Source organism: Sinocyclocheilus grahami, unplaced genomic scaffold (assembly GCF_001515645.1).
Source record: "Sinocyclocheilus grahami isolate Dianchi unplaced genomic scaffold, SAMN03320097.WGS_v1.1 scaffold1166.1, whole genome shotgun sequence".
Lineage (NCBI taxonomy): Eukaryota > Metazoa > Chordata > Actinopteri > Cypriniformes > Cyprinidae > Sinocyclocheilus > Sinocyclocheilus grahami.
In genome coordinates, this window is record NW_015506345.1 from 133,758 (window position 1) to 147,175 (window position 13,418).

Sequence of the window (13,418 nt, forward strand, 5' to 3'; positions counted from 1 at the left end):
ACATTAGTTTTTAAAGTGACAGAATCTCCCTCCATCACTGACACTAAATCACCAAACACACCTGGAGAATATAAAAAGATTTTACACAGACTAAAGCTTCTGAAGATTTACAAAGCCTGAAATCCGCTTCATTCACATGTGAAGTTGAGAACAACAGAAACAAAAAACCAAATGTAAAATATCTACGGTCTTTCAAAACAGCTATTGTAAACTGCTGTTACCATAATAGAGAGACTGTTGCAGCAGCGCTATTTAATAGATTAATATACATAATGCACAAATATGTACATATTTTTTTCAGACCCAGATGTGTCACATTAGTATTAGATTTTTCTCTTAGTCTTACTTATTTAAATGTTCTTTCTGTTCTCGTGTTATAAATGTATATGTGTGTATTATGTACCTAGAGCTCCTGAAAAACCACAATCCACAATGTAACATCCTAACTCTTCAAAGTGTAGATGACAATCAATGTTTAAAGTTTAAAAGATTTTTGACATTATTTTATGATAATTATTGCAGATTGAAATTACGGTTTTAATTGTTAATAAATGAGAGATTTAGGTCATTAGATCACTGGATAGTCTCCTATGGACTATAAAGTCCTTGCGCTTTTTGAGTTGTACATTTTTATGACATTTGTAGATGTTCATGATCACTGCAGAAGTATTTTTTAAATATGTATATTTATTAAATATGCTCTACAAAAAAAACATGCCAGATATTTGACAAGTTCACACTTTCTGAACATTTACACTGCATTTACACTGGGATTTCCATTATTTTCATGACTTTTTCCCGACCTGGAAATGTCAATGAAAACTTCCTAACCCTAATCCCAACAGTGACCTGGATTCATAATTAGTAGATCTTGTATTATATTCATACAAAATTCACAATTCTTTTGGTACATTACAAAAGATGAGAATAGCTTTATTACTCCAAAATTTAAAAAAATAAAATAAAATAAACCTTGAAAATTATTTTATAAACTTACCACTCCAGCAGCACAAACAGAACAAGACAAACTTGTGAAACATTTTCTTCAGTGGTTCAGTGTGCGATCTAACAGCAGAACTGTTAAAAGGTTGTGTGAATCCTCCCCTGACAGTGTTTGACCCTCCTAGTTCACATCCTCGTAAACGTATACTAGTCACAATCCGAGTAATGAGTTTTTTTTTATTAATATATTACTCATTACTTGTAACTCATTTCTAAAGTAATATTATTACTTATTACTCCCAGCCAACAGTCAGGTGCACCGCTATGGTTTCTGGACCCCCTGAACAGCATATTCACTCTGCCCCCTCCATCGTCAGGCCGAGGTTTGGAATCGTCCTAACCTTACACCCCCCCCTTATAAGCACCCCTGTCAACAGTAATTAGTTACACTACTAGTTACATTACTTTTCCATTATACCTCAAAGAATTGGTAATTGCATAATCTTTGCAGTATCTGAATCCATGAAAGTTACAGATAAATGTAGAGTACAACTGGCTCAAACTGATGGCAAGCCACACATTTTTAAACTTCTGTTATTTAATAAAGCAGCAACATAGTAAAATCTGATGAAAGAAGGTAGAACCAACTAAGCATGTTGGCATTGCTGTAGACAGTCTTAGTACCATTACACAATTTACATGTGACATTGATGTTTTTGTCATCTTTTCTCCCTACAAAACTTAAATAATGGCTGTATTTCCAGCCGCTATATGATGTGGGCTTCTCCATCTTCCGACTAAGCTAGCTTGCTGCATTGGTGACGTCACGTGTGTACGCGCGTGAAAACGATTAAGAAGATTGATAGGGATGATTTAATTTTTTAATTTCAAATCATTAGCAATTGTGACAAAAAATTAATGAGACATTTTTTGGATGGTAACTGTAATATTATTACTTAAATTTTATTAGTAATTACTTACACTACAAGTTACCAGGGAAAGTAATATTATTACTGTAATGCATTACTAGTAACTAGTTACTGCCCAACATTGCATATGATATTGTCAGTGTTTTGAACTTGTTTTTTTTTCTTGATTTACCCCTGTCTTTGTTCCTGGTTTTCCATATATGGTCTTCTTTTTCCATTTCTCATTTAGTTTAATTATGATTCCTGCCACCTGTGCTTGTTAATTATCCTGTGTATTTAAGTTCCTGTTCGTTCCTTCCTTTCTGTCGGGTCTACTTTTTGAGTTTGTGCGTTTTATTCAAGTTTCTATGTTGGAATCTCCCTTGTGTTTCGTCAGTAAAGACGATTTATGATTACTCGTGCCTCATGCGTTTTTCCTGCAACGACGTACCATGACAGAAGACCCGACCAAAACAGAACAGTAAGCGGCGCCCCCTCTCCCCTTGTTTGTTTTCCGTTTTTTGAAAAGTTTTTTGTTTCCTGTTTGTTTCTCCCCATGGCGATGGAAATAGCCGCTCGGTTCTCCACCTTAGCCCGCCGAGATCTCCCCATCTTCGAGTACACCTGGGAATTCTGCGGGCTCACCACGGCGACGGCATTGGATGACGCCACCATCAATTTTCTGTTCTGGGCTGCAGCCCCCTAGTTTAGCCCAGAGAGGGTTCCAGTCCCCGAGTCCGCCGAGTGCCGAGGTCATGCTCCCCAAGCTCCCTGTTTCACCATGGCCTCCTGGACTGTCTGATCCGCCATGGCTCCCTGAGCTCCCTGCTCCGACATGGCCTCCTGAGTTCCCTACTCCACCATGGCCTCCTGGACTGCCTGTCCCACCATGGCCTCCTGACATCCCTGATCCGCCCTGGAGGCCTCCCGTGTCTCCATCCTGTACCAGCCTCCAGGGCGCCCACCCCCCACTGAGTTATGTCAGTGTTTTGGACTTGTTTTTTCTTGATTTACCCCTGTCTCTGTTCCTGGTTTTCCATATATGGTCTTTTTCCTCTTCTCGTTTAGTTTAATCATGATTCCTGGCACCTGTGCTTGTTAATTATCCTGTGTATTTAGGTTCCTGTTAGTTCCTTCCTTTCTTTCGGGTCTAGTTGTTGAGTTCGTGCGTTTGCTTCAAGTTTCTATGTTGGAATCTCCCCTGTGTTTCGTCAATACAGACGGTTTATGATTACTCGTGCCTCCTGCGTTTTCCCTGCAATGACGTACCATGACAGATATAATGTTATAGTTCATCTTAAGATTTTTACTGGTTTTAATAGATAAAATTATTCTTAATTTTTATAAAAAGGTTAAGGGTTCATATTAGAAGGGTTCATATTACTGCCTCAGTGACAGCATTTCTTCTGAGAGTGTAGTTACCTGACTGTTTCAAATGGCTACAAGCTTGCACCATGGCAGGTTTGCTATTTACATGGCGGAATTTGCAAGAGCAAAAACTGAACGCTTCTCCAGGAAAGGAATGGTTCTGCTAACACTGATGGTTTCTGAAAGGTAATATTTGACTGTGGCAAATATGAGCAAGTAGAAAATTGGATTAATCAACCTAAATTTAAAGATACAATAAATCTCATGGATCATTAAGTTTTTGCAAATGTCAAAGACAATATACAGTCTTAGGGGCCATTCACACAGAACACACGTCTTTGCGTCTAAAAACGCAGCACTCAAATGGTTTTACAAAAATATGTCTAATATAATCTAATATAATGTTACTCAAGTGTAGTAATAACTGTAGTATAATGAATTACACAAGTTTTGCTCACTGATTCATTCAGTGACCCTTTCTGCTGGTTACAAAGTTACACAAATAGGGGGTGACAAATGAGCGTCTTCTGTGTGAAGCAGTACTTTGTCCCAAACGAAACCTAAAGCTCTCATGATTTCCTCTGAGGCTGCATTAAAGTTCACTTTTATATGCACTTCCTTCGATAACTTTCCTCCATTTCATTCACTTGGATGTATGTCATTGCTGACTTTGCACGAGTGCCTATTACTGGTGGAGACAATGATGTTCTAAAAACATGGTCCCTATGGTCTTGTGGACTTAACAGACATGTGTCATGGCAGTCATTGTGAGTCCACAAGAGCAAGTGCTCATGAAGTGCCATTTGGGACAAGGCCTAGTTCTCCAAATTTTAGTAAGGTAAGGCCTCTGTTAATCATCACATTTCACTTTCACACATTTCAAATGTTCACCGTGTGACAAATGTATGTCAATAAACTTGATATTTTTATTTTTATCAAAATTGGAATAATCTGTTAATGCCAAGAATTAGCGTATATATATATATCTGGCAAACGAAGAAGAAGAAGAAGAAAGTCAGTATTTTGTTTTTATGTGTGCACCAAAAATTGAAAGCTGTTTATGTTTTGAACCCATTTGAAAAAGAATAAGCTCCCTTAGATGTTTGGTGGAAACTTATAATATCACATATGCAGTTCATAAAGGCATAATGGAAATAAGGCATTTAGCCCTACAGTTATAACATGAAATATGGTAAGTCTGTCCCTGATTACGATTGATATAAAAATTTGACAAAACTTATTTTTGGATAAGTGGTGAAATTATGTTCCGTGTTTTTCCCCACGATGTGTCTTTTTCTTCTGCATGGTAAACTGAGCACATATTATTATTATTACAGGTTCAGGTCTGTCTTCGGCTGTTGTAGCAGGAAATGTGCTACTGTTCCGGTGCTGCTTGTAACTGCAGCTGCTGCTGTGATTTACTATCACAAGAAAGTAGCTACTTGGTGTCTGTCGATCTGCATGTGAATTACTGCTGTTTATTATTTTAATTACAGAGCATCACATTCTATGGCATTCAAACATAACTGTTGTATTAACCTTTTGTGAATCTGTGTTTCTTTCAGGAGAATAATATCCCAACATACAGTGCAACATATCTACCCACTAATTAGAATTGACTTGATATTAAAATTAAATGATGGAGTGCTGCTAATGAGATATCTCATGATTGGAATGGGCCTGAGGCTAGATGTTTCTTGTTTTATTAGGTAAGAATGTCTACCTTCAGCGTTGACTTACAGTTTTCCTTTTTAAGAGTAGATAGGGTAGAATAGCTAGATTTAGGTATATTTATAAGTGCATCATGATATGTTTTTGTCATGTAAATGTTTAGTCACTTCAGAATTTGTCACATCAAATTTGCCAAATATAAATCAATAAGAGCTGGACGTGGTAGGTTTCATTAAAGGGGTCATATGATGCGATTGTAATTTGTCCTTTCTCTTTGGAGTGTTACAAGCTCTTGGTGCATAAAGAAGATCTGTAAAGTTGCAAAGACTAAAGTCTCAAATCCAAAGAGATATTCTTTATAAAAGTTAAGAGTCAGCCACACCTACCTAAAACGGCTCGTTCTAACACGCACATAGTGCGTAGAAAGATTTGCATAACGCCGCCCAAATGTTTACACAAAGAAAGAAGGCGTAACTTTTATTCTGGCTGTAGTATTGTTGCTGCCGCCATGTCATTAAGGCACTGTAGCGTCTGGACCAATCAAACACAATTTTTTATTTGATTTAACAAATCAGTTATTCATTAGATTAACAAATCGTCACAGACCCCTCACCCAATAAACTGGGTGCCAGGATGTCTGCAAATGACACCAGGCCCCTGGTCACCATGGCAACCAATGCTGATATCACTGGTTTTATGGCCCTAAGGAATGTGGGTAGAGACACTCACTACATTTTCTATAGGAAAAACCCAATGCACCATAAAAATGGACTCTTCTCTAATTAATTCATAGGAAAACCTTTCTTTGAATGAACTCAGACTGGTTCTTTTCCATCAACCAACTTCAGCAAAGATCAACTTGAGCCTTCAGATTGCATCAGGAATCTCTGTCAGACAGACAAGACGTGCAAGTATCAAACTTAGTGTATCAATTAATAAGACTAAATATCATTTGCACCTTTTTACAAAGGTGTGTTTGAACTAAGAATCTGATGTTTCCTTCAGGCTGTAGATCTGCTGAATATCCAATGATACTATAGCTTCATATCTTTATTTCTCTCCTCTTTACTGCTTAAGCTTTAACCCTTTTCCTATACCAACTGTATGCATGTGTGTGTGTGTGTGGGTGTATGAGTATGTTAGACTAAGTGTAGTTGATAAAGTCTTACTTGTATCACACTTGATGTTGTTCGTTGTTCTAATTAATTCATAGGAAAACCTTTCTTTGAATGAACACACATATCCTTCATGTCATTGTGTATGTTGCTACTGTCCTTGTATATTGCCTCTTGTATTGTATACTGTTTTATGCAGGCTTATGATGGAACCACGCGTTCCTGTCATCTTACGAAACAATAATATACAGTATGTGGAAAATACTGTTTTTTGAACCTTAAACCGCATAAACACATTTCATTACACCAAATACACAAAATAATGTTATTTTTAGCAGCATCATATGACCCCTTTAACACTAATTTTCCAGTGTTTTAATAAGCTGTTGAAATATTGTAAATGATCTGTGCATAAGTAGTTTCTTTATGAAACAAGCAACAATAGCTTGAAAGATATCTGTATGTTCATGTGAGAACATTAAAAACACCTGATTCAATTAATAACTGAATTCTTTGAAATTGAAACCCTAGTTATCACTGGATGGCGCTCTAATACATATGCATATTTGTGTATTAAAGGGGTCATATGATGCGATTTAAATTTTTCATTTCTCTTTGGAGTGTTACAAGCTCTTGGTGCATAAAGAAGATCTGTAAAGTTGCAAACACTAAATTCTCAAAACCAAAGATATATATATATATATATATATATATATATATATATAAACATAGATGAAGAATAGTTCTGCTTAGCAAGATTTGAAACTACTTAAACTACACTCTCAGCAAAAAAGGTAAGCTCTCACTGGTGCATCACCTTTTTGCCCATTTAGGTACTAAAATACACCCTTAAGCGGTAAATAAGATACAAAGGTGTACTTTTTGAAAAGGAACTGCACATGACAGCTTTTGTACCTTTTTGTTGAGAGTATTACTGCTTAACTGCAGGATCACTGTATGAGATCATCATGCACACAAAGTATATAATATTTTATTTTTTCATACTGTGAATATCACTATTTGATTGGGACCTTTTTGTGAAAAATCAGCATTAAAGGGGTCATGACATGATAAATCAAATTTGCCTTGATCTTTTGGCATATACAAGGTCTCTGTACCATTAAAACATCCTGCACGTTTCATAGCTTTAAACATCCTCCTCATTATAAACACAACATTTATTTAATCAAGCTCTAAAAACGTCTCGTTTGGATCCAGTGGGACAAGGTGACGTCACCCTAGTCTCGTGTAGCCAGACCTTTAGACTGACGGCTGAAGGTCTGGAATCCATGGCAGCTTTCATTGGCCAAGGCCCGCCCATGAGGCCGTTTGACCGACATGTCAAACAACCAATCACAGTTCGTTTCGTTTCAGCGTCACATTTCGGGGCGTGGAAATGTCGCCACAATAACAGACCGGTGTGTAAAACTCTCAGACGTATTTTAAAGATTCTATGCCATGAGCTAAATATTTCACATACTTTTGAGAATCCAGCATTTAGTTTATCCTGATAAACGCTCGTCATCACAGTTGTAAACACGACGGCTTTCTTCTTTCGTGAGGGGGTTTGGCATCACCGCATCTTTGTTTCCAGGCGGAACGTTAAAGAACCCAACACACATGTCTCCTGGAAATCCTGTTTAATTCAACCAGTCCGATGATGACTTTGAAACTCCTGAAGTGTTTCCACTTTTGTGTGCCGTATGCATCAGACGTTCAGCCAACGGTTCGTGGGCGTGACGTCTGAGGATGAGACCAATGCCGAGTTCACACTGCACGATTTTCAAACTCGTCGGATCGCCGTTGTTTTCACACTGCGTGACTATCTGGGGTAACATTCAGTTGCTGCTGTGTTCACATTGCACGATGGATCGGCGACAGGGGGTTTCACACTGCATGACTTCACAATAGGAAGAATCGCCGACAGCTCTGTCTGGACCACAAACTACGTTTCACAACAAAACACACACGTCAGGAGTTATCGCGAGCAAGACTGTAATGATTAAAAAATATATATATAGCCCGCAAATTGTCTGTGAGCTGATTTCCAGCTACAAGGAGAAAAAGAAAAGCAGATTATGCAGGAGGGAGCTGCAGGGAACAGGGATTGGGTGTTCTGCAAAGAGAGTTGGAGGTAAATAATTTAGCATTAACTGTTATGCTGATGTGTGGCGATTTCGCAAAACCTGTCAGCGAGTGAAAAATCGGGCTAAAATCATGCAGTGTGAACTCGGCATTACGTCACCCGGGCACAAAGATTTGCATAAACACCGCCTCCAGAGCAAGACATCGACCTAGGCTCCGCCCACCGGCATTCAGTCTGTTTTGATCATCATGCTGAATGCGAGTGTTGCATCGTGTCAAAAGCAAACAGAAATTGCAGTCACTGCCTCTATCTTGTCTACTCTGGATACAGTATAGAGATGCACATTCACTTTCTGACACAGTCCACACACTTGAGTCTGTCGACAATCAGGCAAATAGAGTAAAACAGGGCTGTCCAAACTCGGTCCTGGAAGGCCGGTGTCCTGCAGAGTTTAGCTCCAACTTGCTTCAACACACCTGACTGGAAGTTTCTATGCCTAGTAAGAGCTTAATTAGCTGGTTCAGGTGTGTTTAATAAGGGTTGCAGCTAAACTCTGCAGGACACCGGCCCTCCAGGACCGAGTTTGGACAGCCCTGGAGTAAAAGAACGTTTGTGCTTCAACACACCTGACTGGAAGTTTCTATGCCTAGTAAGAGCTTAATTAGCTGGTTCAGGTGTGTTTAATTAGGGTTGGAGCTAAACTCTGCAGGACACCGGCCCTCCAGGACCGAGTTTGGACAGCCCTGGAGTAAAAGAACGTTTGCTTTGATGCGTTTGGTTTAAACAGCTCGTTCGCGTCTTTGTACAGCTACCAGAAGGATCCCAGCGTAAGAAACAAATGGATAGTTTATTTTAAATGGCACCCCGGATCGTGTCAGAGGATTGATCAGAGGATTTTGTTTTGTAATCGAGGCACAGTGTCATGGAGAGTTCACAAAGAAACATTTGTTGAAAGATGAAGCTGTACTAGATCTGACTGCAGCTGCATCACTAACCGTAAGTAAATTATTTGATTATGCTTTGTCTGGAAATGACCGTTTTATTTTGATTATGTTGTCAAAACACTCAAAACATGCAATAGCGAGGTGGCATTGATACTGTTTCATATGCAATACCGTTAGCCAATCATAACAGTGGCCGAATACTGAGAAGTGTTAAAGGACCCGCCTCTTAAAAACAGGCTGTTTCTGAGGTTCAGAATGAGGGTTGAAAAAAAAAAACTCATGGAACATTTTAAAATGATTTTAAAAAATCCATGTCATGACCCCTTTAATGAGTTTAGTATTTTGTAGTAAAGTGGCTTCCCTATAGAGCAGAAGTCAACAGTTTTATGTGAGCATAAATGAAAAATCCTTGCAACGACATGCTGATCACACAGACTGACACCTCAGACACACTCGCACCGTCACACGCTTACACAAACATGATATTGACACCTCAGACACAGATACACACTCAAACAGACACTATTGACACCTTATACACACAGTAACAAACTGCCATCAAATGCAAGCATCCAGCATTAGACACATTCTCATGCACAAGCTGTTGTTTTTTTTCTACCAACAGATCAAACCACATTTCTGTACAGATATAAATAGTCAATACCACAGCAGAGTTCACCTTGTCACCTTTTGACAAATAGTTTGCATCTATGTTTTGCAAACATGAAAATGCTGCAGTGAAAATGCTCATCCATAGACCATAGTGTCTGAGGTTGTTGCAGGAGGTTCCCAATGAAAATGATCTGACAATAAGGGTCTTGTACTTAGAACAACATTAAAGTTTGATTATCTTCTGATTTTGATTGGTGCATATTCCACATGATCCTCTTCAACTTTCTGTAAAGAAATGTATAACACAATATATAATAATAATAATAATAATAATAATAATAATGAATAATGTTAAGAATAACAACAATATTAATAATAAATGTAATGTTTTTTTTTTTGTAGTACCAAGTCTTTTATAAACACATGGTGCAGTTGTGTGATAGATTATTATGCTATGAAAGCTCATTACTGCCTTCGGCCTGTCGCAATAATATATTGAGTTATTGCACAAAATATGTAAAATGCAGACATGTGTAAAGAAGGCAACATTTGAGGCCCTATAGTGTTTTCCTTACAGTATGTAAAGTCTGAATCGACTCAAAGCCACAGTTCACAGTTCTGGTACATATGTGAATGTAACAACACAAAATGGTGCTCTCTCACAGCTAGCGTTAAGGGAGTTTCACAAAGGAGAGAATGCATTTTTGCATTCCGCTTGTGCTGTTTATTATTATTAAAAAAATGTTTTGTTGTTTAGTTTCTATGTAACCGTGCAATAGATGGATGTGTTTGACTGTCTTTTGCAGCATCTTGTGCATGCAATATTATGCATGCACTACTGCACTACTTGCATTGCTATGCTATTATATTATCATTATATATTTAGTGGCATAAAATGACAATAATACCACACTTATTTCTGGGACAATACATTGCCCAACAAAATAGTTATTGTGACAATAAGAAAAAAATAAAAATAATAATGCTCTGGTAAATCATAATTTAAAAAAAGTCAAAATTAAAAGAAAAGTCAAAATGATGTGATTAAAAATTACAAATTATAACATACTTAAGTCAGATAATGATATATGCAAGTTAAAAATAGTATGTCATAATTTCAATATTTTATATTAGAATTTTAAATTGTTAATCTCATTATTTAAACTTTGTATATGAGATTTTCAACTTTTTAAGTTAGAATTTGTAATTTTGAATCTCATACTTTCAATTTAGTATGTCATAATTTCTGTGATTTACCAGAACATGATTTGTTTTTCTTAAGTAGTGGAATTGGACTTAAATATTATCCAGACAAAATCAAAAGTACACACTGATCTACATCGGACTCTCTTCTAAAATTATAAGGTAGCCGTTTACAGTAAGGTTTCATTAGTTAACATTACTTAACTACTTTAGTTAACATGAACTAAGAAATGACAATACTTCTACAGCATTTTTAATCTTAGTTCATATTAAATTAAACATTTACTAATGCATTATTAAAATCAAAATTTGTATTTGTGTTTGTTAACATAAGTTAATGCACCGTGAACTAACAGTGAACAACTGTATTGTTCATGTTAGTCAATACATTAACTAATGTTAACAAATGACACCTTATTGTAAAGTGTTACCAATTATACAAATACTCAACATATCAACAATACATTGTCTTACCGTTTTCTGTGTGTTTCTTTTGTAGAATGTCGTCTCAGCATAAGTAATCTCTTCTTCACAAGTCTCAACTGTTTTAACAAGAAATTGTTAAAGATTAGATTAATTAAAACCAAAAAACTCAGTCTTAATTAGATCTGGTTCTTCACAGCCTATTTGTTATTATTAGGGCTTTCAAATTTAACACCAAAGTAACACTCAACGATTAATTAGCCATTAGGCCTGTAACTTTTTCTACACACAAATAGTTCCTAAAAGAGTGTTTATCATTACATTTAGAGAGATACATAAATCACACATTCATTTATACATAAATCAAACACAAATGTGATGTTTAACAAAGCAAAGTATTTTACATTTAATCAGCACTTAAGTTCAACAAGCATAACAAAATGTATCATTCATATGAATTTCAGAGCACCAGCCACATCTTTACTTAAACATGTAAGATTATGTTCATAAAATGGAGATCAGATAAAATAGAGAAAGCTTTTTTTGTGTGCAAGTGAGATGAGTAAAGAAAAACAAATAGACATTTATTATAACAATGAAAATTATGAGAATAATTTTAATTAAATGACAAAATAGGGCTATACGTTGGCTAAAATATTGAGAACATATTTTTGAAGAATTATTTCTTATTTTACTTGTTTATAAAGAGAAGATAATACTTGCCAGTTTTTCTGTGTTTCCAGCAGATGCAGAAGATCACGACTGCAGCGACAATCAACAGAGATCCAGCAGCAGCAGCAGAAACAGAGATCAGCACTATCAGAGAAACTGGAGGAACTGAAGTAGAATAAAAGAGAGACAGTCATGAATGTAAGTGAATGCATCAGTCTGATCTACAACAGAACACAGAGTTCAGCTCAGTAATTAAACACATACTGTATATCAGCGCTGCTGTACCTGAAAATGTGTGACAGAGTTGTTTGATGTTCAGGTGTATCGTCTGGTTAGTGAATGAATTGTTGAGCACACAGCTGTAGGTGTTTTTCTCCTGATATTCCACCTCCAGAGGTAGAGAGAGACTGATGCTGAGATCAGACACACTGATGCTGGACAATAAACTGTTTCCTTTGTACCAGGAGAGAGTCACATGACTCACATTCACCACTGAACACACCAGTGAACAATTCTGCTGTGATGATGATGATGAACATTGTGAAGAGTTACTGCTGATGACAGGAACAGGCAGACGAGCTGGAAAAAAAAACGTGAGAATAAGAGGAATATTAACACAATTGTCTCATTTTCAACATTGTGAATTGTAGTGAATCTGTAAATTTTGTTTTGAATTTTAGTGTGTTAACAGTCGCTGAATGTGTCTGTCATCTCAAAATATAAAATACATAAATATTTGACTATGTAAATAGAATAAGTGAACATTTCAACAAATGATCTCTACTCACCATAGACAGCAACACTGAATGTTGTTGAAGTCAGATTCGCTCCAGTTATCTCTAGCTGATAAACTCCAGCATGTTCAGTTGAGATGTTTGTGATGATCAGAGATCCAGTTTGATTGTCCAGCTTCAGTCTATCTCTGAATCTTCCATCAAGAACATCAGATGAGAAGTTTTGCATCTTTTTGTTCATTCTAGCAATTTGAGAATTTTCAGCTCCATATTTCCACACTATACTGTCGCCTTCATGTATTTCAGTAACATTAGTTTTTAAAGTGACAGAATCTCCCTCCATCACCGACACTGACTCACCAAACACACCTGATGAACAGATTTTACATGGATTAAATCCTCTGATGGTTTACAAACCCTGATATCAGCTTTATTTACATGTGAAGTTGAGAACAGCAGCAGAAACCCTCTGTTACAATACAGTGTTAGAATCAAGCAGACAGAGAAAACACTGAAGCAGCACTTACGAATTGCTGGAAATATATTTAAAAATAGCAATTAATAGAGTATATGGCAGCATAATTTATGAAACAGGAGAAAAAACACATATAACAAACTACAGCTCCGAGCCCCCTTCATAGTAGCTTAATGCCACAGTTCTACCACAAGAATGATCTATTTCAAAAATGTCCGTTTTAAACACACAGTAATACACTGGATATTCACAAATACCTTACTGG

The 13,418-nt window shown here is 36.7% G+C and overlaps 1 protein-coding gene across 1 annotated transcript; it reads right to left on the reverse strand.

Moving 5' to 3' along the window:
- Window positions 1–11,963: 11,963 nt before the first annotated feature.
- On the reverse strand, window positions 11,964–13,047 carry LOC107567529 (transmembrane and immunoglobulin domain-containing protein 1-like). The gene is made up of 3 exons (XM_016253221.1): window positions 12,733–13,047; window positions 12,230–12,523; window positions 11,964–12,109 (listed from the first exon to the last, which is right to left on the reverse strand). Exons 1-3 carry the CDS (start codon window positions 13,019–13,021, stop codon window positions 11,964–11,966), a joined length of 729 nt encoding a protein of 242 aa, XP_016108707.1. The 5' UTR covers window positions 13,022–13,047.
- Between the last annotated feature and the right edge of the window lie 371 nt (window positions 13,048–13,418).